The sequence below is a fragment of the Terrapene carolina genome, unplaced genomic scaffold (genome assembly GCF_002925995.2).
Source record: "Terrapene carolina triunguis isolate 2854851 unplaced genomic scaffold, T_m_triunguis-2.0 Scaffold84, whole genome shotgun sequence".
Lineage (NCBI taxonomy): Eukaryota > Metazoa > Chordata > Testudines > Emydidae > Terrapene > Terrapene triunguis.
In genome coordinates this window covers 33,790,465-33,815,480 of record NW_020664435.1, presented here as the reverse complement: position 1 = coordinate 33,815,480, position 25,016 = coordinate 33,790,465, and the positions used below count along the sequence as shown (strand labels likewise).

At 42.4% G+C, this 25,016-nt stretch overlaps 1 protein-coding gene across 1 annotated transcript in view; it reads left to right on the top strand.

Annotated features, from left to right (window-relative positions):
• Positions 1-25,016, top strand: part of ZNF804B (zinc finger protein 804B) — a 358,107-nt gene that overhangs the window by 296,189 nt on the left and 36,902 nt on the right. Inside the window, exon 2 of the mRNA XM_026649347.2 lies at positions 15,426-15,569. Coding sequence (XP_026505132.1) covers positions 15,426-15,569 — 144 coding nt within the window. The remainder of the gene's footprint in view (positions 1-15,425; positions 15,570-25,016) is intronic.

The following is a 25,016-nucleotide window of genomic DNA, read 5'->3' as shown; positions in this document are numbered from 1 at the left end:
TGCTTCTGCTGTCTATTTCATTGGAAATCCCAGCCCCCTTTCTTCACACAGGATGTGAAGGCAGCATCTGGAAACAACAAAAAAACAATCTAAGTCTAGTCTAATATTGGAGTTGATTGTAAGTACCTGCCTTCAGGAGGGCACAATGCCAGCACATCTTAAAGAAGTTATCTCTCAGTCCTCACTGAAGAACCCATCTCTTGAGGCTGTGAATCTCAGTTATCACCATATCTCTAAATCTTCCTGTTAGAGGAAAGTTACTGAGGAGGAGGTAATGAAGAAAACTCAGACAATAAGTGGAGTTCTCAGATTTACTTGATCACTGTCAATTACACTTTAGGCCTGGGTATGACAGAAAGACTGAATTGGTTGTCTCGATCAATGATCTTCTCCAGGCAGTGGGTGAAGATTAAGTGTCCGTGATGATTCCTTTAAATCTGTCAGCTGTTATTGCTACTTTTGACCATAAGGTTTTCTTGATGCCTGAACATCCTGTCAGGGATAGAAAGAGTTGGGCTTTTCTTTTCCTCCAAGAGGGCAATATTGGGTAATTGTTCCTCTGCTTAAGGGCTCTTGAACAGAGGGTTTCACAGCGTTCTATTCTGTCACCACCAGAATGGTGTAGTTAACCAGCAATTCCAGTGCTGAAATAAGATTGCAACTCAGATTCAAGTTAATTGACTAAGGTGCTGGTGATGTCAGCTGGTGATATGGTTTGGTTTAAAAGGGACAGAATAGATCCCTTTTTTTCCATAACATTTTAAATACTATTACAGTTTTTATTGGATCTCCAACAAACCTTATGCTTTAATTTTGGGGAGGAATAATGTTATTTCTCTGGTTGACCTCTGAGAATTTTGCCTACCTAAAGGACTGCAGAATTGAGTACTTTACTCAATTACTTTACCACAACCATTTTGAGCTTTTCATGACCACAAATTAGAAATGGGCCTGAACCGAATTCCTTTTTATATGGGCATTCCCAAACTTTGGGGAAGTGTAGAGTTCGGTCACTACTTGGGCCACTTCTTTTGCAGAAAGTTAGACATATTATGCAAAAAGAAAATGGCTTTATTAATAGTTGACAAGTCTTTTATCACAAATGTACAAGTTGTCCACTATGGCTCTGAGCAATGAAATCCCACAGACATTAGATACAAGGCAGTGTCAATTATGGCATTGAATTGGCCTATTTGAATTGGCTTTAATATTACAGTATCTGCAATGTCTGAATCAAACTATTTTAAAGGGAAGCGAATGTAAATGTTTTAAGTTATTGATGTTTAAGGACTATAAAAAGCTATTTGATATGATTAGCCTATATTTTATGAGGAAGGCACTTAAAAAAGGGTTGTGTGCTAACTATTGCTCAGAGCATAATGGATGCTGCATTTGCCTACACAGTTACTTCACAACCAGTATCTAGCTCATTATCGTAAAGTACTTTTGCACTAACTTGAGTCTGAAAGACACTACATATCAGAGAAAATTCATTATGTTCTATACATAGAACAAAGTGTTGGGTTGAAATGTATGAGGACCTTAAAATTATGTCAAGTAGGTTTTCAGCTCAAAAACAGGTATCAGACAATGAGATACAATATCACTCAGGCTATTAAATGCTGTTCTGGAATGTGTATTGTACTGTAAGAATTGCAGTTGGAAGAACTAGAATGCTAAGAGATAAATGGAGAAGGACTGACTCTCTTCAGATTAACTGATAATGCTGGACTTCTCAGAAAAAAAGAAAAAAAAAAAAAAGATCACTGAAGAGGAGGGGAGAGAGGATTAGATGGGGAACAAATTGAAGGAATTGACTTTAAATGGAAAATTATGTTGCCCTGGATTAGAGGGTTATGTGTACCCCAGATTTTGATCAAGCTAATTGCCACCATATTACAGTAACTCCTCACTTAAATTCGTTGCGGTTAACATTGTTTCGTTGCTGATCAATTAGGGAACATGCTCGTTTAAAGTTGCGCAATGCTCCCTTCTAATGTCGTTTGGCAGCCGCCTGCTTTGTCCACTGCTTGCAGGAAGAGCAGCCCGTTGCAGCTAGCTGGTGGGGGCTTGTAACCAGGGTAGACCAGCAGCCCCCCTATCAGCTCCCTGCTCCCCTAAGTTCCCTGTGCTGCAGCTGCCCAGCAGGCTACCAATTGGCAGCTCAGCTGTCCCTCCCCCCACTGCCATGTGCTGCTTCTGCCCTCTGCCTTGGAGCTGCTCCCAGAGACTCCTGCTTGCTGTGCAGGAGTGTGTGGGGGGGAAAGGGAGTGGGAGGAAAGAAGGAGTTAGGAGAGATGATGACCCAGTAGGGGTCCGTATGAGTTGTGTGTTTTGTAAAAGTTAGCTATAAGACTAGATAATAGAGTGTACTTTGGAGCAGTCCTCTGAAGCTATCCTGAGAGACCTTTTTCCTGACACCTTACTCCCTGGCAGGGAAGCGACCAGCCATCGCGGACCTACCATAATTACTCAATACCATCTCAGACTCTAGGAAATTATTTGGGATGTTCTAAACCTATGCTTATGTCTGTGTGTGCTTCAATGTAATAAACTGTAGTTTTAGATAAGAGCACGCTTACTTGTATTCATCTTTCATCAGACAGAATTGCTGTGTTCCTATTGATTTATTCCTGACACTGCCTGGAGTGAAACAGCTAAGTTACCACTGCTTTGGGTTCTGAAAACCCTGGGTAACAACCGATGATAATGTCATGATCGACAGTGTGCACAAAAGCAGGACTCTAAAGAAAAAGTGAATGATGTCGCTACTGTTTGCAGTTTTTTTGTTTGTTTGTTTGTTTTTAGTTTGCCCTTTTTGCGTAACAGGTGTGCAAATCTCTGCCCATGCGAGTTGCCCTGACTTGAGGGAGTAGTCTTATTGGACCATATTCTTAGTTAGTCACACTGTTGCCGATCTGAAGTAATTCACTGAAGCCAAAACAGGTTCTCCAGACTGATACCAAAGTGAGGGCAAAGATCTTCCCCTTATGAAGCGGTGGGTATAATAGGCCAGGGGAGGCTCTGCCTTCCCTGGTGCTGCCACGGCCGCCGAACCCCCGGCTGCAAATTTGGTGGCGAAGTTTTTGCTTTATTATGCCCCATAAATGTTCCAGGGCGGTTGAGGAGGCACATGCCACCTTCTCAGCTGCCCCGGAACCTGCCTGGGGCATATTAAAGCGTCTTGTAACACAGATGCTTTTCCAATTTCCCCTGGGCATGTTGGGTCTGGGGAGGGGAGGTACAGTGCGGCTTCAGCCAGCCTCGGGCTCCTCCGGGTGCGGGGGGGGGGGGGGGGGGGGGGGCTGTGGCCCCGGGGGGGGTGCGGGTGGAGGGGCAGAGCCGGGGGCTAACCTCCCCAGATGGGGTCTCCACCCGCTGCCCATGCAAATAGTTAATGTACAGAAAAACTTTGGCTTTGAGGAGTCAAATAAATGCTAAACATTGCTTTCTATACTTGTTTTCATGGAGGATTCTCACAAGTGTAGAATATGTAATATAGATTCAGAGTGCAGATCAGAGAAAATAAATTTTCACCATTAAATGACTATGAGCAAGCTTGGAGAAATGAGCTGAGCAGAAGATACAATAATAAAGTGATATTCCAAGGAAGAGAGATGCAGTGGAACCAAATGAAAATTAGAATATCCTGAGGGGAGGGAGTCGCAGATTCTATGAAGTTCTACATTTAAAGAAATGTGCAATAGCATTTGGTCAGTTTCAAAAAAGCAATAGGTGTAGATACTTTCAATACAATGAATTCCTAAGCTCTGAAATCCTTACTTAGTTCTTACTCAAGTAAAACTTTCACTGAAGTCAATGGAAGTTTTGATGGAGTAAGAATTGAGTTAGGACTTCAAGATTTGGGGTAAAATTTTCAAAAAGCACCAAAAGAAACTTAGGCCCAGATCTTCAAAGGCATTTAGTCATCTAGCTCTCATTGGCACCTAACTCCTATATTTGCCTTAACTTCCACTGGGAGTCAGGTGCCTGAATACCTTTGAAGTTCTGAGCCTTAGTCCCATTTTCAAATGAGATTTAGGCATATAGGAACCTAAATCCCTTTGACTTTCAGCCACTCTTGAAAATGGGAATTAAGTTAAGTCACTTAGGTGTTTTTGAAAATATTACTTTTGTTCCACAATGAATAGTTGTAGTGATAGCTGATTGTCAACTTTATATATAGAATTATCAAATTCAATAGAGGTCCCAAAATGAACGTAACTTTCCTGGTGCAATAAATTAACTGTGGTGCCACTAAGACGTCCTTCTCTACTTTGAGATCCCACAATAAATGTATCATGGGACTATCACATTTATTGAGGACTTCCTCTGGATGAATATAGCAGTCCAAGAAATATTTTTCTGCACATCTGAGCATATGCTGAAGGATGAGCAAATACATACAGTATCAGGGGGTAGCCGTGTTAGTCTGTATCTACAAAAACAACAACGAGTCTGGTGGCACCTTAAAGACTAACAGATTTATTTGAGCATAAGCTTTTGTGGGTAAAAACCTCACTTCTTCAGATGCATAGAGTGAAAGTTACAGATGCAGGCATTATATACTGACACATGGAGAGCAGGGAGTTACTTCGCAAGTGGAGAACCAGTGTTGACAGGGCCAATTCAATCAGGGTGGATGTAGTCCACTCCCAATAATAGATGAGGAGGTGTCAATTCCAGGAGAGGAAAAGTTGCTTCTGTAATGAGCCAGCCACTCCCAGTCCCTATTCAAGCCCAGATTAATGGTGTTAAATTTGCAAATGAATTTTAGTTCTGCTGTTTCTCTTTGAAGTCTGTTTCTCAAGTTTTTTTGTTCAATGATAGTGACTTTTAAATCTGTAATAGAATGACCAGGGAGATTGAAGTGTTCACTTACTGGCTTTTCTATGTTACCATTCCTGATGTCTGATTTGTGTCCATTTATTCTTTTGCGGAGGGACTGTCCGGTTTGGCCAATGTACATGGCAGAGGGGCATTGCTGGCACATGATGGTATATATAACATTAGTAGATGTGCAGGTGAATGAGCCCTTGATGGTGTGGCTGATGTGGTTGGGTCCTCTGATGGTGTCGCCAGAGTAGATATGGGGACAGAGTAGGCAACCAGGTTTGCTACAGGGATTGGTTCCTGGGTTGGTGTTTCTGTGGTGTGGTGTGTAGTTGCTGGTGAGTATTTGCTTCAGGTTGGGGGGTTGGCTGTAAGCGAGTACTGGCCTGCCTCCCAAGGTCTGTGAGAGTGAGGGATCATTTTCCAGAATAGGTTGTAGATCATGGATAATGCGCTGGAGAGGTTTTAGCTGGGGGCTGTATGTGATGGCCAGTCGTGTTCTGTTATTGTCCTTGTTGGGCCTGTCCTGTAGTAGGTGATTTCTGGGTACCCGTCTTGCTCTGTCAATCTGTTTCCTCACTTCCCCAGGTGGGTATTCCTCACCCACGAAAGCTTATGCCCAAATAAATCTGTTAGTCTTTAAGGTGCCACCAGACTCCTTGTTGTTTTTGCAAATACATACAGGTCAGGTTGTGGGCATAGCCTGGTAAATGGACATGCAACCTATTTTCAGATGCCCACGATGCTTTAGGCATATTCCACTGCAGCCTCACGACGTATCCCAGGGTGACTCAGACATAAGAAATTCATTGGTTAGGAAGCTGCAAGTGAGGTGGTGCAAGTGGAGATGATCTCCCATCAGCATTTCAAATGGCTACTGGGCCACTTAGTACCGCTATAAAGGGCCAGCAAATAAAACTCTCTAATGAATCAATGTCTTGCTTATTTGCCTCATCTACACCACTAATCCTCCCCAGCAATTCTTATTAAAATAATCAAAATCATATTTATCATATTATGTTGAACTATAATCAAGAATCCCCTGTGCTGCAACCATATGAAGCTCTTTGGTCAACAAATGAGGGTCTTATCAGGGAAACCCATGAAAATTCACAGAAAAGATATGTCCATGTTAAGACACCGACACAGCCAACCTGATCATCTCCTGTGTATTCCAATACTTGCAGCATTTTCCCAGTTCTAGAACATACAGTTGACCAGAAATATGAGTATTACTTCCTGGATTCTTCTACTTGTGCCCAGTTGATGAGCTGCCTGGACCCCGTTTCAATATACTTTTCAGTAGCTGGGGGGGTGGGGTGGGGGGGAGTGGAAAGGAGACAGAGCTGCAGCTGTCCTGGGAATAGGTGAAGATATGAGCATTAGAGATGGATGATACACAGAAACACCTTACTCAAAATTGAAGTTTGTGGCATGCTGCCTAAATCCATGTGCTTGTTCAGTCCTTGGTCATCTACAAGCTCCTCTGCACATGCAAGATTCCTTGAAAATATGAACCATAATGTACATAACTAGGGGCAAACCCAACCTCAGGCCTCCACAGAGATGGTCTTATTTACAGAACTGGTGTTGTTCTACTGTAAAAGGGGTGGGGCATATTTCTATGCACACCCCTTATATGATACAGCTTCAAGAAGGTGCCGGTACAGCATGCAACGGAGGCACTTGGGGAAAAGACATGATCAGGATGGGGGCGTGATCCAGGGCTGGCCCACAACATTTTGGCACATGAGGCGGGGAGCTCAAATGACTCCCCCATGCTCCCTCGCTTGGCCCAAAACTTTGAAAGGTCTCAATTCTGCCTTCTTCCTGTTCTACTCTTCTCATGGTACTGCTCTGCTACCTACCCCAATAAAGGAGAACTAACAACTTAAAATGCCTTGTTCAAAAATTTTAATTAACACTTAACTTTCAAATGCACGAACAGCAAATGTAACTTTTCTTCTCTGCGTAGGAAACACTGGCATTTTTATCTGTTTGAATAATCAAAGTGGTGCTTTCCGTGCCTTCTTGGTTGCAAAGATTTGAAGTGCGTCCTGAAGGTCCACAGTCTGAGCCAGCTCATGCTCTATTGAGATGGTTGCAAGGCCGACCAGCCTCTCCGTGTCATTGTGGAGCGTAGATGTGTTTTTATTAACTTCAGCTTGGAGAAGCTGCGTTCTCCACTGGCAACTGTTACAGGAAGTGTTAGAAGTATGCGCAGAGCAACAAAAGCATTTGGAAAGAGGGTGGTTATCTTATTTGTGCACATATATTCCAGAACAGCCTTTGGAGTTGATCCTGCTGAAATGTATCTTGAAAGGGCTTTTAGTTCATCACCTAAATTACTCACATCAATATCAGGGGGTAGCCGTGTTAGTCTGTATCTACAAAAACAACGAGTCTGGTGCATCCGAAGAAGTGAGGTTTTTACCCACGAAAGCTTATGCCCAAATAAATCTGTTAGTCTTTAAGGTGCCACCAGACTCCTTGTTGTTCACATCAATATCGCGCATGTCATCATGTGTCAACACTGTCTCTAGTGCCCTGCATTGCTGGTGTAGGTCTTCTTCAGGTATAGTGAGGAATTTTGGAATATCATACAACATCCCAAATATACTGCTGTGTTCCTTGAGCTGCATGAAACATTCTTCAACTGACTGTATTGCACAATCTAGCACCCGATTAAAGAATTCAACTTTGAATTGTTGTTTGGGGTCTCTTATGGGATTATCCCGTGCCTCGTAATCAAAATATCTTCTTCTTCGGTGACTCTTGTGTTCTTGAATGGGTGGGAAAATAGCTTCAGTGTGAAGTTCCTCTGCCAACTTCTGTGCACTCTTCAGAACATTTTGAAATCCCTCATCTGACCGGTTAAAACTGTAGGTATGACTTTGCTTTGTCCAGTTGTTCCATTGCTCCAGGTATATCAAGGTCAACACCTTGGAGTCTCTTGCTTACAACATTTATTTCAAACAGTATGTCATGCCAAAACACTAAGCCACACAGAAATTTGAAGTTATGTATGTTTCTGGTGATTCCATTTTCCTCTGCCACTGTTCTCCCACGAACAGTTCCTGTCATAGCATCATCCCCCATAATGACAACTATGGCATCATCTATCTTCCCAATTTGGTGTTTGATAGGCTTTATCGCCTCCACTTGAGTTTCCCATTGTGTGGCACTCAGTGGTTTCAGTATCAGAGAGGATGTTCCCAGATGTTGCTTCAAAATTTGCCATCGATGAGTTGATGCAGAGAAAAATAAATAGATTCTTTGAATTACATTAAAAAATTCAGCAGCCTCACTAGAAGCTGATGCTGTTTCACTGACCACCAAGTTCAATGAATGAGAAGTGCATGGGACAAAAACAGCTTAAGTGTTTATCTCTCGGATCCGTGTCTGCACTCCTCTGTTCTTTCCTCTCACGTTGGCACCATTATCGTAGCCCTGACCTCTCATGTCAGCTATCGCACTTCCCATATCTTCCAGCTTTTTAAGAAGCACATTTGTCATACCAGCTCCTGTAGTATCATCAATGTCAATAAATTCTAGAAAATGCTCTCTGACAGTCACCATTGGAGGGACATTTTCACTAGGTTCTATTGTTGTTACAAAACGCACCATTAAAGTCATTTGTTCCACATGGCTGATATCAGGTGTGCAGTCCAGAATAACAGAGTAATATCTTGCTGACTTCAGATCTGCCACAATCTTCTGTTTGATTTTTGTTGCCAGTAACTGTATGATCTCATCTTGAATTGTTTTTCCAAGGTAGTGGTGTGTATACTTTTCTTGGGTGGTGACTCTACTTAGATGCTCCTGGAGTACAGCATCAAACTCAGCCATCAGCTCCACAATTTTAAGGACGTTTCCATTGTTTGGCACATACAGCTGATCTGAAGTGCCACACAGTGCTAGGTTTTCCGTAGCAAGCATTCTCACAATGGCAATAAGCCTTTTCAAACATTTTGCCAGTAAAGAGATTCTGATGCAATCTTCTCTTGATGCTGATCATCTATGGTGGCCTTTAACCTTAGTCTCATCTCAAGCTCTTTCCACCTATGGAATGCTCTCTGGTGATTTCCTGCCTTCTCACAGCATGCCAGATTTCTAGCCAGATTTTTCCAGTCCTTTGTTCCTGTAGAATCCAATGTGGCAGGAACATTAGACTGGAAGAGTTTGCAACAAAAACAGTATGCAGCATTATGGGTTTTTGAGTACATAAACCATGACCTCTCCACCTTGTCACCATTGAGGATTTCACGCCAGTAATGCATTGTCTTTGGGGAACATGAAGTTTTTCACTTGTTGTGGCCCATGCAGTACAAGGAAGTCCCTCAGGCTACTGCTCAAGTGGGTCCACACTCCTGGATCATCTAGACTTAAGGAACTAAACTCAGCAGCAGCTGTTTCTTGTGCCTCCACCACACTCTTCTCTGATCTACACTTTTCTTCAGGAATGTGCATGGTTACATCCATTTGAGATGGAGATATGGATGTTGCAGTAGCTGCCAGGTCACCTGCACTCTAACTGGAAGATCAGGCATCTCCTCATGACTGCTGTTCTGTGCCAGCTATAGTGGCTCTCATCACTCAGTTGAAGGGGACAAATAAGCAGGCTGGTAGCAGGGCCTGAGTGAGGGAAGATATCAGCATCTTAAGGGCCTAATGGGCTCCTACTACTTCAGTTGATTGCCTGTTCTCCTCAAGTGGGTTCATGGAAGCAGCAGGAAACAGGGAGCTCCGTGAGAAGCTGGTGTTAATCAGTCCAGGCTCCTGGGGGTGCTAGAGAAGTACATAACAGGCTCCTCCTCCTCTCTCTCCCTGCAGCTCCTGCTGCTTTCTGTTATTTCCTCTCACCTTTTCTCCTGTCTGCCTGTTATGTCTCTTGTGCCCTCCTTCCTCCAGCACAGCACTCCACCATCTCTGTGCATCTAGAGAAGAGAGAATACATATGCACCAGCAGCAGACAATTTTCTACACTCTGGGTCCTAGTGGCGCTCCCCCCCCACCCCCCCCACACACACAGTCTGGCACCTGAGGCGGCCGCCTCAGTTCACCTCATGGTAAGGCCAGCCCTGGGGTGATCCTCCGGTCATTGAACTTTCCCTTTGTGGGGACAGGGCAGCAGAACCATTGGTTGAAGCAGTTTCTGTGCAGCATCTGCAGTGTTGCTCAGACAACTTTGGTGGAGACTTCCTCCCAGTACCCTTATGCACCTGCCCAGCGTGCCTCCTTGCTAGTCCTACTGGTCAGTAGGTGGAGGATTTGCTCCTTAATGAAACATTGGAACAACTCCATGAAGATAACCCGACAACTCAATGGCTCCAATAGTGCCCTTGTCTCTGATATGGTACATATACCTACCTTTAAACCAGCAAACGGTAACAGCACTTCAAAACAGGCACAATTGTTTATATCCTTCAAGAAAGAACAGTCCTTCACTTGTTTAGCTCTGCATTTAAACAACATTCCTCTGAATTGCTGACTGCAAATAAGAAATGCTAATTTGAAAGCACCATGCCTACTATTTTTACATTTAAGTTCAAAAATGTTTAGACAAAAAAGGCCTAAGTCTTTACTGTTTATGCTGTTTTTTCAATTTGCCATTAATTTGTATTTATTCCACCAGAACATATTTATAGTAATGCCCAGACTAATACAAAAAACTGCCTTTGCAAGTTTCACTGTATGAACTAACCTGCTCATCACCTTAGTCCACTTGGATAGAGCAGAGATATTTGTGATCAATTTCAGAAACAAGTTGTAGAATTGTCTAGGTCAGCATTCTTTAATGGCCATGCAAGTCTATTAAATATCTATTACAAACTCTGAATTTAATAAATGATTTCTAATTGACTAGGTGTCATCAGCAACATTCTTGAAAACTCAGTTACAAAGTATTTTTCATTGATTTTCCTTATATTAGAAAATGAAATGTCAGATACCATTAATTGCATTTTCACAATAAAGAGCAACAGCTAAAGAAACTGCTAAGTGAAAGCACTTCCAGTCTAATGCACAATGGATAGATTCACTGTAAATGAATACAATATATCAACATTTATTACAGTAATATGCATCTGTGGGCTAAATTGATGTGAATGTAATTACTATCTTTACAAATGGAGCAGCTCTGCAGGTTTCTACCAAGAAAATCATTCACATATATTTTACACATTCCCATAGCCTTATACAGCATATTATCTGCCTTTCAAATACACCAGGTAATTAACCCTTTGGGTCTAAGAGTTTCTACTTATAATGATTGCATCATCATCATACCCTCCTGTACTTGCTGCTAGCTGCAGACTGTCCATGTGTCAAGCATCACTAACTTGCATAGTCTCACCTTTATGGTTTTTTATCACGCCTGCATCTCACCAAGATGTACCCTGTGACCCAGAATGAAGTTTATTAGGTTGTGACACACATTTCCAGCGAATCTGATGATCCTCAGACACATAATATAAAGTTTTTTCTTACTATTTTCTTCAGCTACCTAGGAGAGATCTAAGAAGGAATCAGGCTTTATATTAGCAGATAAAATGTCAGATATGATTTTGCATGCCTTCCTTCACACGATTCTTTTATTGCACCCAAACATGAGCATTGTTCTTTGCAGAACAGAGGAAATGTTATTAGTTTTCTGGAAGTGTAAATTCATTTGACTATACACAATTTAATGTTGCACTGGAAGTTTTAACTCCTTTGTGAGGAAAGAAAATCCGTGACCTTTATAAAGTATGTGCTGTAGCATTCAATTTCCCTGCATCTGATCGATAAGCAAGCAGGAAATTATATCTTTTTTCCACGGCAGAGAAGCATAATTAAGCAATAAGGCAATGGAGGTAGTTGTGATTATCTTCGGATGCACCTGGAAGCTGCCTTGTTGCTTTTTTAAAAACATCTTTATGGTAAGGGAACTGTGTATTAATTTCTGCTGAGAAAGATGAAGTTGACAGTTTAGAATGCTCATGAACAGCAGTTTCAGTTGTGTTTCAGAGCGAATAATGTAGCCCACCTCAAACAATTAGGCTGCTTATTCTATGCACGCAGTGATGAAGCTGTAAACATGTACTTGACAGTTCTTAACCAGAAAAAAACCAATTATGATGTGGCTGGTTGCCAATGAGTCAGAAACTTGCATTTTTTACAAATTTACAATAAGAATATATTGTCCCCAATACTTGACTTCCAGGGAAAGCATCTCTGCATAATTAGCACTATTGCATGCACATTCTAATTTATGCATTTTAATTATACCAACGGCCCAGTGAATAATTAATGTTAGGAAAACAATAGGTCTGAAACATAAAGCTAAAAAGTATCACTGAAATGCTTTTTAATGGTCTTTGTGGGTTTCACATAACTAATGAAACAGTTTAACTATTTGAGTGCAAGAATATTTTCCTACAATAGCTTTACAGTCAAGTACTGAGACTTAATTAGCCTGCTCAGTGATGGGAGATCATGTGGGCTTCTTAATTTTTCCAGCTACCTGAGCCACAGGAACTCAGCTATGTCACACTGGTGATGCCTGGATGCCTAAGTCCATAGGAAGGGCTGGCGGTTGCCATCCATACGGCATGTGAGATGGGAATGCCAAAGTTTCGGAGTGAGATTTCCCACTACACCCCCCCACCTTCAAACTTACTGCTAGTCATGGAGCAGCACTCCCACGTGGGCACTTGAACCCTATCCTGCTGAGAGATAAAAGCTCCTATAGGAGAATAAAAGGAAACTAAATGGTGACCTCAAAACTATTAGGTGAGATTGACCCAGTGATCCCATCCAGGCCAGATGAGGAGCAGACCAACTCAGGAAAGAGACTTCTCCAGGAGTTGATGCATAACACTCAGCATTGTCACACCTAACTTTTAGGCACCCAGAAAATCCCTGGGATTCACAAAGGCTGAGTTTGATGTGCACACAATGCATTGCCAGAGATAAGGAGACAGGCACCTAAGACTGGAGATTCATAAAAGCCAGCATGCTAGGCAGATCCCCCCCTCAGATAGTCAATGGGAGTTGCATAGGAGAGGGGCGTGTCCTAAGCTCCACCTCTCTCAGGGAGTTGCATGCCTTAGTCTGGGCTGTATGGAGGTGTCTGCCTCTGATTGGGCTTCCCAGCTGCAAACCCACTCTTGGTGTTAGGCATCTATGCCATTTTTTTTTCAAGAGGCTGGGGGTGAGAAGGAGGAGGAAGATGACCACCTTCATAACTTTTTGCCGTGTGGTTAGGGCACTTACCTAGGATGTGGGAGACCCCCTACTGAAGTCCACCCGCTCCATCCCTGCCCCCAGAAGGGAAGAAAGGATTTGAGCAGGTGTTGGCCACCTCTCAGAAGAGCACTCTAAACACTCTAAATTCTGATGTGGGGCTCCCTCAACATCACTGTTCCACCTGCATAAATAATTTTAAAAATAATTAGTGCAGGGGGACTGGATCCTGGGTCTCTCCATCCCAGGTGAGTGGGCTAATCATCAAGCTACAGGGCCATTCTTGTGCTTGTTCTCTCTCTCAGCCAATGATGCTATATTTATATTTTTCAAAGTGGAACAGCTTCCACAGGAAAGATTGAGGGATCCTGCACATCAAACTATTCCATAGTTCAGTGGTAAAAGCACTCACCTGAGAGTGTGGAGACCCCTATTCAAACCCTCCTTCCTCTCAAGGGAATTGAAGTGGGGATCTCCCACATCCCAGGTGAATACCTTAATGACTGGGCTAAAAATTATGTGGGAGCTCAACCCCTTTTCCCAGTTTTGTGTAAGCCTCCCATAGCAGTCTGATCCGCTAGGCAAGCTCAGAGCATACCTACAGATCAGGCCCCACAGGCAGGTTAGATGGAGGAATACCTATCTTTCCTTGGTTAGCTTCATGCATCACGCTGGGGCTCTGGCATCCAGATACCTTGTCTGGGGCTAGAGTGCGCATGTAATATAGGTGTGTAGGGAACTTTCATTGCAAAAATTTAGGCATTGAGTGATTAGAGGCAGCTGATCTGGGGTTTTGTGAATCCCACTGGGGTCTGATTCTGTGATTTAGGTGCCTAAAGTGGCAGTTAGGTGCCTTAGTCCCTTTGTGAATCTAGCCCTGCGAAGTCATGTCCATGTTACTTTGAAAAAAAATGCATATTCAAGTCTCAAAGCGTGCAATGTCTGACCTTCATGGAGTAAAGCCTTGGAACTCCTGTCATGTAGATTTCAAAATTTGCATTCCAGCTGAGGGTACATAGAAACTAGACAGCAGTTCTGTGCAGTTGTGGAAGCCTCATTATAAAAAATGATGTGCCACATTCCCATCCAAAAATGGATATAATAATTATGGTAAATGCTTAATTACATGACTCACATGGCAATGTATTATAACATGCACATGAATAGCACCAAATCGTTCATTGTGAATATGACAATGGAGATCAAATTGATATTTTGACAACTTTTTTAAAATAATTGTTTCCTGTTTGAAGTTTGCTTTTAAAGCTCCTAAATAAAATAGTGTAGACAATAAAAATATATATATTATAAGATACTTTTAAAATGACCAACACTGGGAGCTGCTGCTACTTTAGAAATCAGGCCATTTGTTTAGGTGCCTAAGTATGGCTTTAGGAGCTTAACTGTAGGCCATTCTTTCTGAAGGCCTTGGCCCATCTATATATACATAAATATTAAAAACAATGGATCGCAATCCCTGCTTTCCTATGCTTCCTCCCAGAGAGAGCCAGTGATGGCTGGTTGATTCTCAGGGTGGATCTCTGCTGTCTGGAGTTCTGGTCATAGATCAGAGCCACCAAGGGGCTGTTCGTTTAAACTAACAGCCTAGGGTCCCTAAAGGATTGAATGCCTGCTGAGTTTACTTGGAGTGCAGTGTACTCCAGCCACCTGGCAAGCTCATTCATGCTGAAGCTGAGTACAGGAAGGAGTGGTGCAGGATTTGCTCAAGATGAGAGTTCCCCTATCCCAGGAGAATTCTCTGCTGGCCATATCCAGCTGCTTTCTGGCCCTTCAGAGCCACTCATCTGGTGTAAAGAGGGCAGAACACAAATGAGAATCTGACCCAGTATGCAACTATATAGTACAAATTTGCTTCCTCTAAGCAACAATATGAAAGAACAGACACACGGATGGGCAAACTAAAGATATTGGAACAATAGGTTTAGCATCCTGTGTGTAGCCACACATTCATTTGTATCATCTTAATTATTCTACTTCACAATAAGGGGATTAAGGACCTACTCATTGTTTGTTGCTCTTTCCTCGTCCTTGTACTATTACACTTCGTTTGGTATAATATTTAAGTCAGGCTGAAAGAATAATTAGTCCAGAGAGTGAATGGTTCCTTAATCTGTCTGGGGAAAAAAAATATGTCCAGTAAAGTCTGATGTCAGTAACTTTAGATCAAAATGTATTTTCATATCAATGTGGATTTCCATGAATCATCAATTCGGTCTGTGAGGAACAGACCTAACATTTTAAATGCTCCTTATTGCGTAACATAAAATGTGGCTAATTAAGCGTGAGATCAGGAATCTGCAGTACTACTGGTAACAGAATGCTACCCTTTCCCTCTGCCTTTGTAGGGTTATGCTGAGAAGGAGAAGGCCACAGCAAAGGGTCTGGAGGATGTGAAGGCTAACTTCTACTGTGAATTATGTGACAAGCAGTATCACAAACACCAGGAATTTGACAACCACATCAATTCCTATGACCATGCTCACAAGCAGGTAAACTTGGAAAGTCATGCATGTGATTGGTATTCCATCGTAAAGGAAGAATACAGCACAGAGTGATTGGAAATCACCTTGAATGGCATGGTTAGAAATATTGTTCGTATTAACTTTTCTTATGTCCCAGACCCACTAACATTGATTCTGATCCAGAGTCCATTGAAATCAATGGGAATCTTTAGATTGACTGCAATGGATTTTTGATCAGACCCATGAAAACAAACCTCCCATGTTAATTTTCTTATTCAATATCTAACATAGACGAGGTTCTATGATGGTAACAGATTTAGACCAGGCTCCTGAAAGGACTCAATGATTCCCCATTTTGCTGGTTGATACTTTTAAAGGGACAGGGTTTAAACTAACTCTAATTAAAGACTAGCTAGCCTGGGAAAGATCAAATGCAACCCAGAGCTTATTTTTAAACTAATATATTTTCATTAAAATCAGATGTGAAATATTTTTGGTTTTAAGAATTCTCAAGGGTTAACCAGTTGAACTGAAGGATCATTGCCATCAGTGTGAGATAATGGGTCAGTATGGGTAGTGATAATGATATCTCTACATGTGGGGTTACCGGCCTAAAGGAGGAGAAGGAAGGAGCGCTTTCTCAAACATCCAGCATCCCTCCTTTAGATTCAGATGGTCAATGTACAGTCTAATCATGCTGTACCAAGGGCAGAAGACATTTTGTTTTAAAAATAAAAGCATAAATTTCAATTCAACTTCAGAAATATGTGTCTCATAACCATCTACGAAAAGGGGAATAAGAACAACCCGGGGAATTACAGACTAGTCAGCTTAACTTCAGTAACCAGAAAAATAATGGAGCAAATAAGCAATCAATTTGCAAACACCTAGAAGATAGTAAGGTGATAAGTAACAGTCAGCATGGATTTGTCAAGAACAAATCATGTCAAACCAACCTAATAGTTTTCTTTGACAGGGCAACAAGCCTTGTGGATGTGTGTGTGCGGGGGAGCGGTAGATGTGGTATATCTTGACTTTAGTAAGACTTTTGATACTGTCTCGCACGACCGTCTCATAAACAAACTAGGGAAATACAGCCTAGATGGAGCTACCATAAGATGGGTGCATAACTGGTTGGAAAACAGTTCATTCCCAGAGAGTAGTTATTGGTGGTTCATAGTCAAGCTGGAAGAGCATATTGAAGGGGGTCCTGCAAGGAATGGTACTGGGTCTGACTCTGTTCAATAGCTTCATCAATGACTTAGATAATGGCATAGAGAGTACACTTATAAAGTTTGCGGATGTTACCAAGCTGGGAGGTGTTGCAAGTGCTTTGGAGGACAGGATTAAAATTCAAAATGATCTGGACAAACTGGAGAAATGTTATGAAGTAAATAGGAGGAAATTCAATAAGGACAAATGCAAAGTACTCCATTTAGAAAGGAACAATCAGTTGCATACATACAAAATGGGAAATGACTGCCTAGGAAGGAGTACTACGGAAAGGGATCTGGGGGTCATAGTGGATCACAAGCTGAATATAAATGTAAAGCTGTTGAAAAAAAAAAGTGAATATCATTCTGGGACATATCAGCAGAAGTGTTGTAAGCAAGACACAAGAAGTCTTCTGCTCTACTCTGCCCTGATAAGGCATCAGCTGGAATATCATGTTCGGTTCTGGGAGCCATATTTCAGGAAGATGTGGAGAAATTGGAGCAACACAAATAATTAAAGGTCTAGAAAACATGACCTATGAGGAAAGATTGAAAAAACTGGGTTTGTTAAGTCTGGAGAAGAGAAGACTGAGGGGGGATATGATAACAGTTTTCTGGTACTTAAAATGTTGTTACAAGGAGGAGAGTGAAAAACTGTTCTCCTTAATCTCTGAGGGTAGGGCAAGGAACCATGGGCTTAAATTGCAGCAAGGGGAGGTTTAGGTTGGACATTAGGAAAAATTTCCTAACTGTCAGGATGGTTAAGCACTGGAACAAATTGCCTAGAGCAGTGGTTCCCAAATTTGTTCCGCCGCTTGTGCAGGGAAAGCCCCTGGTGGGCCGGGCCGGTTTGTTTACCTGCCGCATCCACAGGTTCAGCCGATCGCGACTCCCAGTAGCTCCTATTGGCCTGGAGCAGCGAACCGCAGCGACTGGGAGCTGCGATTGGCCCAACCTGTGGACACGGCAGGTAAACAAACCAGCCCGGCCTGTCAGGGGCTTTCCCTGCACAAGTGGAGGAACAAGTTTGGGAACCACTGGCCTAGAGCGGTTGTGGAATCTGAGTCATTGGAGGTTTTTAAGAACAAGTTAGACAAACACTTGTCAGGAATGATCTAGTTATTACGTAGTCCTGCCTTGAGTGCAAGGGACTGGACTAAATGACCTATTGAGGTGCCTTCCAGTCCTACACCTCTATGATTCTATGATTTCTCAGGATGGAGCTCTTACAGCATTGCATGCAGACGATAATGGATGTTATTGAACAACATGACTTGTCATTTTAGGAAACAGATAATATTTTCTAATTGCTTATTATCATTTGTTTTGTAACAAGTTAATCACTGCTATATAGGCTAGCTACATCCATAGCTGGTGCCTGCTGTCCTGCTAGATGTGCCTTTTACATCTTGCTTTGCTACTGATTTTAACAGGATGTCAACTTAAAATGGCAGCAAGGAGGAAAGTGCTATTATTTCATACCAAGATTTCAGGGTTCAGACAAAGTGGTTCCCCCAAAAGTCATGCCAAGATCTGTGAGCATTCAGAATTTCTGATGTAACTGATATGGTTTGTTTCTGCAATGAAAAGGTTTGTTGAAATGATTTAGTCAAATGCAGAAAGTGTTGTGGTGATACAGATAATTAAAGGGTGAGTATTTAGTCATCCGTATCCAACAGAGAAGAGAGGTATACAGAACGTTTAATCAAGACAAACCCTCGAGAGAATTTTAGCTCACAACTTTCTAACTACAAGGCAGACACATTATTGATGAAGGGACCAATATGGGAGGGGCTGAATACTCACCAAATTAACCCATTAATTTATGGTGCACGCTCAGCACTTTTTGGGTAAGGGTCTAGGTAACAATGTAGTTGACTAAGGGCATGTCTATACTTGAAATGTAAGTCAACCTATGTTAGTAAATACTGCGGTGGTTCATGTCCACACTACCCTCCTTCTGTCAGTGCTGCGCGTCCTCACCAGGAGCGTTTCCACTGACTTAAGAGGGGCAATGTTGGGGGCTGAGAGCCTGGGCTCTCAGAACCACAGGCAGCTCCTTGACAGGAGCCTAGCTGACCCCTGGGCTCCCCGCTGCCCATCACAGGGAGCCTAGATGCCCCTGCAGCTCACAGTAGGGTGCCTGGAGCCTCGGTGCAGCTGCCAGGCTCCCTGCGGTGAGTGGGAGCCTGGCAGCTGCAGACAGCTGCCGGGCTGCACCTGCCCAGCTCCCCACTCTCAGCTCTGAGCTGGGCTGCACCTTGGACTCCCCACTCCTCACTACACACTGGGAGCCACTGAGACTCCAGGTGAAGAGCTCCCCCCGGGGAACCCAGCTGCGTCCGGGAGTGGGGAGCTGAGAGCCTGGGTGGGGGTGCAGCTGGACTCCCAGCCCATTCCCAGCTTCTGCCAAACAGAGGCTAGGGACACAATAGCAGTTCTTCACATCACCACTCAATTAATCCACACAAACATATGTAATAATATACAACAAAAACATTTTCAGATCCCAAACCTGTGAAGCTAATATTAATATCCCCCCTTCAGTGTTTTTCCACTTGTCAGGATTGTATCTGAACTCAAACCGATCCAGTCCCAGCACATAGCAACAACCTCCCCCATCCCCCAACACTACTCTCTCCCTGTGATTTATGCAAAATAAAACCACCATTTTGATGCACCGACCAGTTTTTCTTGGCTGCTTTCCATCATAAAAGATAATGTTTAAGCAATAAAACTCTTTTTAATTTTAAAGTAAATGTAGTGCTCTGAAAGCTGCCAGATTGACAGTACTCAAGACTAACAGCCTGTACTTAAATGCACAACATGTATACTACATCAAGTGCCAGTGCAAGTTTCCTCCACCCTGCCCTTTCAAATGTAGCTCAGAAGCAGTAGAGTTTCAATTAGCTCAGAAGTAGCTACCCACTTTGGGAAAAGGGTAATTTAGTCCTGCAGGCCCATTCACTTCTTCACCCCTATGCCAAGATGCCAGTAACATTAGTTTGCAGAAGAATGGGGACAAGGACACCCCTCTGCTCCAACTTCTATAGTAGGTCACTAAACATGAAAAGTTTCTGATATGTCAAATTAATATCCTTCCCATAGAGCAGGGCCTCTGTTTCTCTGTCATAAATAAGAAAATTCCCCATCACTTCGTGTATCTCACACCATCACCTGCAAAGACTTTTGTCACAGCTAACAGTCTTCTCTAATTGGAGCTGAATTAAAGAGTGACCCTTCAGAGCTCATTAGAAACGCTCTACAATTGACCAAAAAAGTTCATGAACAAAAAAGTCATTCCCTGGTGTTCCCTTACCTCTCATCCATAGGTTGCTACTCAACAATAGTCCTTTCAACAATAGTCCTTTCCCCGATATTATGGGGCTCATCATTAACTGGACTGGGAAAGCAACAAATAGAATTAATTTCTCAAGAAGCCATAAACTTGATGCTGCATAGAGTTAGAGTATGAAAGATCCTGACCAGGACCCTGATCCCTGCTTAATTTGGGTCTGCGATTTGGGGGGCGGCGACCGCGGCGGTATTTCCATGGCGGGACCTTCCGCTGCCTCTGTGGGGGCATTTCGGGGCGGGACCTTCCACCACCTAGGGCGGCGGAAAAGCTGGCGGCGCTCCTGCTCCAGCACTAAAAGATAGGCTATTACAATCTTATTGTATACGAGGCTGAAAGATTGTCTGCTAAGCCGAAGGAAAGAACATTGTATTGTTTGTCCACATACTGTATATAGTGCATATCAAGGCAAGGCAATGTGTCTCTTAGACATGGGCCATCCTTTGCAAACTGGATCAGCTACTATACACCAGATATGGAAATATAATGTGAGACATTTGAGCTAAGGAACCCAGCAAATCTGATCCAGTTTCCCAGCTGGTGGTTATATCCAGTAAATGAGAAATAAAACACAAAAGGGTATTTTTAGCACAGGAGTGAGCAAAAGCAGAAATGTTAATAATGTTAATGAGCATTATACCATACATCCTATGTTCTTCTCCTGTTCTGTGTTCTGCAGAACACTGATTTTCTTTGATAATTTCTGACTCAAAATCTCCAAACATTATACTTTTCTAAAATGAAATTCATGAGCTGTTTTTCCATTTATGATTTCATCCATTCATTAAAGTACAAAGTGCAAAGTCTTGGCCCTAATACTTAGTATGGTACTCATTACCTTAGAAGGTTTCTAAGGTTTAACTATAACAGCTTGGCCTTGTTCACTTAACTAATTTGTACTAGTGTGCTATGCTAACCTCATACATTAGTTAACCATATAGTACGTTATCAAAAGCTTTATCAAATACACGTTCTCCACCAATGTCTGTTTTTGCATTATCTTCTAACAAAAATCCATCTAGCATAGGCAAATATGATTTATGCATAATTCAGTAATTATGACTAGTTTTTAGCTATTCTTATTTCTATAGCTGTTTTATTATCTTATTGTTAGTTCATATCACCAACGTCTTACCTATTACATAGTCCAGATATACTGTGCTAAACCTTCATGGAGAAGATGCCCCTTTCTGAAGATTAAGTCCTTTGAATGAAAATCCTGGGATACAGTGAATGTGTAAATTCTGGTTGTGTGCAGACCTTCCCATCACTCCAAAGGCTTCTCTATGTGAGCTATCTGCTCTTAAACTTGGTATTGGTATCAAGGTATTGTCTTGAGAGGAGAGAAGGGCAGAGGGGCTTCAATATGCACTCTTGAGAGCTTTAATTCATGGTCCCTGTACCTTTGACCATCATAACAACCATATGCTTACAAGCAGCTGGTCTCTCTGGCCTGACACATACAAGTGGGCACATTTTGGACTTTGGCATGGAGGTTGGGGTTGAAGACAAATTTTCAAGTCTTTATTCAGTTTTAATTCACACCTTTCTTAGGCAAACTCCCATTGAGTTCAATAGAGGTTTGCCAGAAGAACAACCTCAGGATTCATCCCATATTGAATACAATTCTATCATGGACTAAATAATCACCACTTTTACAGACTGGGTTAGGGCCTATTCACTCTCAGAAGCAAAGGATCTGTGATGATGGTCTACTCTCAGCAACTAATGGATCCAACTATTTTCTAGAATTTTCTGGGGGGGGGAGGCATATGTGCCTCCAGAGCAGGTTATGGATTCTCTGCTAGCACATTAAAATGACCAGCTTTATGCAAGTATTTATTCCCTGGCTCTTAAACAAAAGCAACCTAAAGGTCACCATGTTTTAATGATTACCTGTAACAAAGAGAAAAGGAAGATTATCATAGTATTGGTGGCAAAATACAAGTACTGATTCTGACTAGCTATGCAATAGGGAGTTTTTGCAGTTGTATGTTGTGGCATTCTTGAAGGCTAGCAATTTCTTTTTTCACCAGTGCTATGGAATCTGTGAATCCTGGGCAACAGAATTGCTTGGGCAGTGGCCCATTTGACAAAACCACAATGCCTCCCTGCCACTCATCTGAGGTGAATGATCCCTGCTGCAAGGAGTTGTCATTATTCTTTGCAAAGAAGATTGACTGAATTAGAAGCAATTTCACCGGAGCTATAGAAAGTATTCCAATACTGGAGGGACAGATACCCTTGGTTTGGTTCAAAGAAGGGATTAGTATGGAAGGCAATACAAGCTATTGTTTGAAAATATAGCATGCACGTTTATATAAAATCATTATAAGTAAAATAGAAAATAATATAAGGCAGTATATTTCCTTTAAGAGAGTTCCTTAGTTACATACATATGTCAATAGAAAAGAGACCAAATTTGGTTAAAGATATCCATTTTGTTGGTGGCATCAAATGAAATCCTTCAGTGCCTCTAGGTCACTCACAACATTCATTTATTGTAGTACTGAAGTAGTTGGAGAGTTCTAATTTTGTATATATAATTCTTGGCAAACAACAAGGCCTCCTTAGAAACCAGCAAGAGAAAGTTGTAAAATATAAATCAGATCCATATACTGTATAATAATAATAATGATAAAAATAAGCCGCTAAGAAAAACAAGGCTGTATTGCCATCTTGGGGCTTCTGGTGACATCACAGGTATTTATTTGCAATTTTTGAGATATTAAAGCTGGTGATGAAATGAAAATGCAGTCAGTTCTTAGTATGTTTGGAATCTACAGTACGTTTGTGTTATTTGGGCAGGATCTTTCAGTCTACACTTCTGCACATGCTTGTATCTAAACACAGAGATGCATGCTAACATTTGTGTGCATGCCATGCATAATCTAGGCACATACAACTGTGCACATTTTGACCTCCAGTTCCTATTAATATCAATGGGACTTGTTGGTGAAAACTCCAGTACTGGAAGTTGTGCAGCTGCTACACTATTTAAAAGCTAAGCAGATGTATTTAAATTTTAGATGCTGTCTGTAAATAGAAAATGAAAATTTAAGTACATGCAACATCAGGTGGAGGCCAGGTAATGCCCTGCCTGAAAATTTAACCATTCATGAACGTGAAATGCTTGGATTAAATCCTTTCTATCAAGGGGGCTAATTGCCTTTCAACTTTAAAACCAACTACAGCACAACCAAGCACAACAGCCGATGCTCTCTGTTACTGTAACAGGGTTAGCTTTACCTTTAACCTCTCTCTGTCTGTGGGCACCCCTTCCAAGTGACAGGTATGCACTTCTCTCACAGTGGAATCCTGCAATGGATTTTACACTGGGTGTCCAGACTACCTATTTACCAACCATGTTTCCTGGGATTGGTGCCTAACCATCAGAGGAGTGAAGTTCTGGTACAGCCTTCCAAAGGGGAGCAGTGGGGGCAAAACAACCTAACTGGCTTCAAGACTGAGCTTGATAAGTTTATGGAGGGGATGGTATGATGGGACTGCCGACAATGGCATATGGCCCATAAGTGACTGCTAGTAGCAAAAATCCCCAACTGCTGGAGAGGGGACACACAATGAGGAGGGCCATGAGTTACAACAGAGAATTCTTTCCCAGGTATCTGACTGGCAGATCTTCCCCACATGCTGTGGGTCTAACTGATCACCATATTTGGGGTCAGGAAGGAATTTCCCCCTGGGTCAGATTGGCTGAGATCCTGGGGTGGGTTTTGGTTTTTTTTTTTTCGCCTTCCTCTGCAGCATGGGGCACGGGTCACTTGCAGGCTTAAACTAGTGTCAATGGTGAATTCTCTGTAATTTGAAGTCTTTAAACCATGATTTGAGGACTTCAGTAACTCAGCCAGAGGTTAGGGCCTGTGGCCTGCAATGTGCAGGAGGTCAGACTAGATGTTCACGATGGTCCCTTCTGACTTTGAAGTCTGTGAGTCTCTGGCCTCCCCTTGATCGATTTGCATTGGAGACAGAGGCAAACAGGCAAAACAACATGCCTTTGTCTAAGGCAGCCTCCAAAATATATTTCAAGAACCTATTACAGTTCACATACATAACTCTTTATACACAGACCCTACATGCACCACATGATGATATTCATGACCAGCATATTGCCAGTTTTTTATGATAGCCTAAAAGTTGCTGTTTGGCTAAATATTCTGACAACAGTATGTTGGGTGTGCCTATGCTAGTTGGCACAAAGGGGCTCTTAGAGTCACCACCTGTATAGTATGTTGAGCACCAATGATTGGGGCTGTCTAAAAGACATTGAGTTTTGGTTCCTTCAGATGTGCAAAAACTATCCATCATCTAGTCCAACCCCCTGCTCAAAGATGGACCAATCCTCAACTAAACCATCCCAGCCAGGACTTCGTCAAGACTGACCTTAAAAACCTCTAAAGAAGGAGATTTCACCACCTCCCTAGGTAACCCATTCCAGTGCTTCGCCACCCTCCTAGTGAAAAAGTTTTTCCTAATATCCAACCTAAACCTCCCCCACTTCAACTTGAGACCATTACTCCTTGTTCTGTCATCTGGTACCACTGAGAACAGTCTAGATCCATCCTCTTTGGAACCCCCTTTCAGGTATCAAATCCCCCCTCATTCTTCTCTTCTGCAGACTAAACAATCCCAGTTCCCTCAGCCTCTCCTTGTAAGTCATGTACTCCAGCCCCCTAGTCATTTTTGTTGCCCTCTGCTGGACTCTTTCCAATTTTTCCACATCCTTCTTGTAGTGTGGGGCCCAAAACTGGACACAGTACTCCAGATGAGGCCACCAATGTCGAATAGAGGGGAATGATCACGTCTCTTGATCTGCTGGCAATGCCCCTACTTATACAGCCCAAAATGCTGTTAGCCTTCTTGGCAACAAGGGCACACTGTTGACTC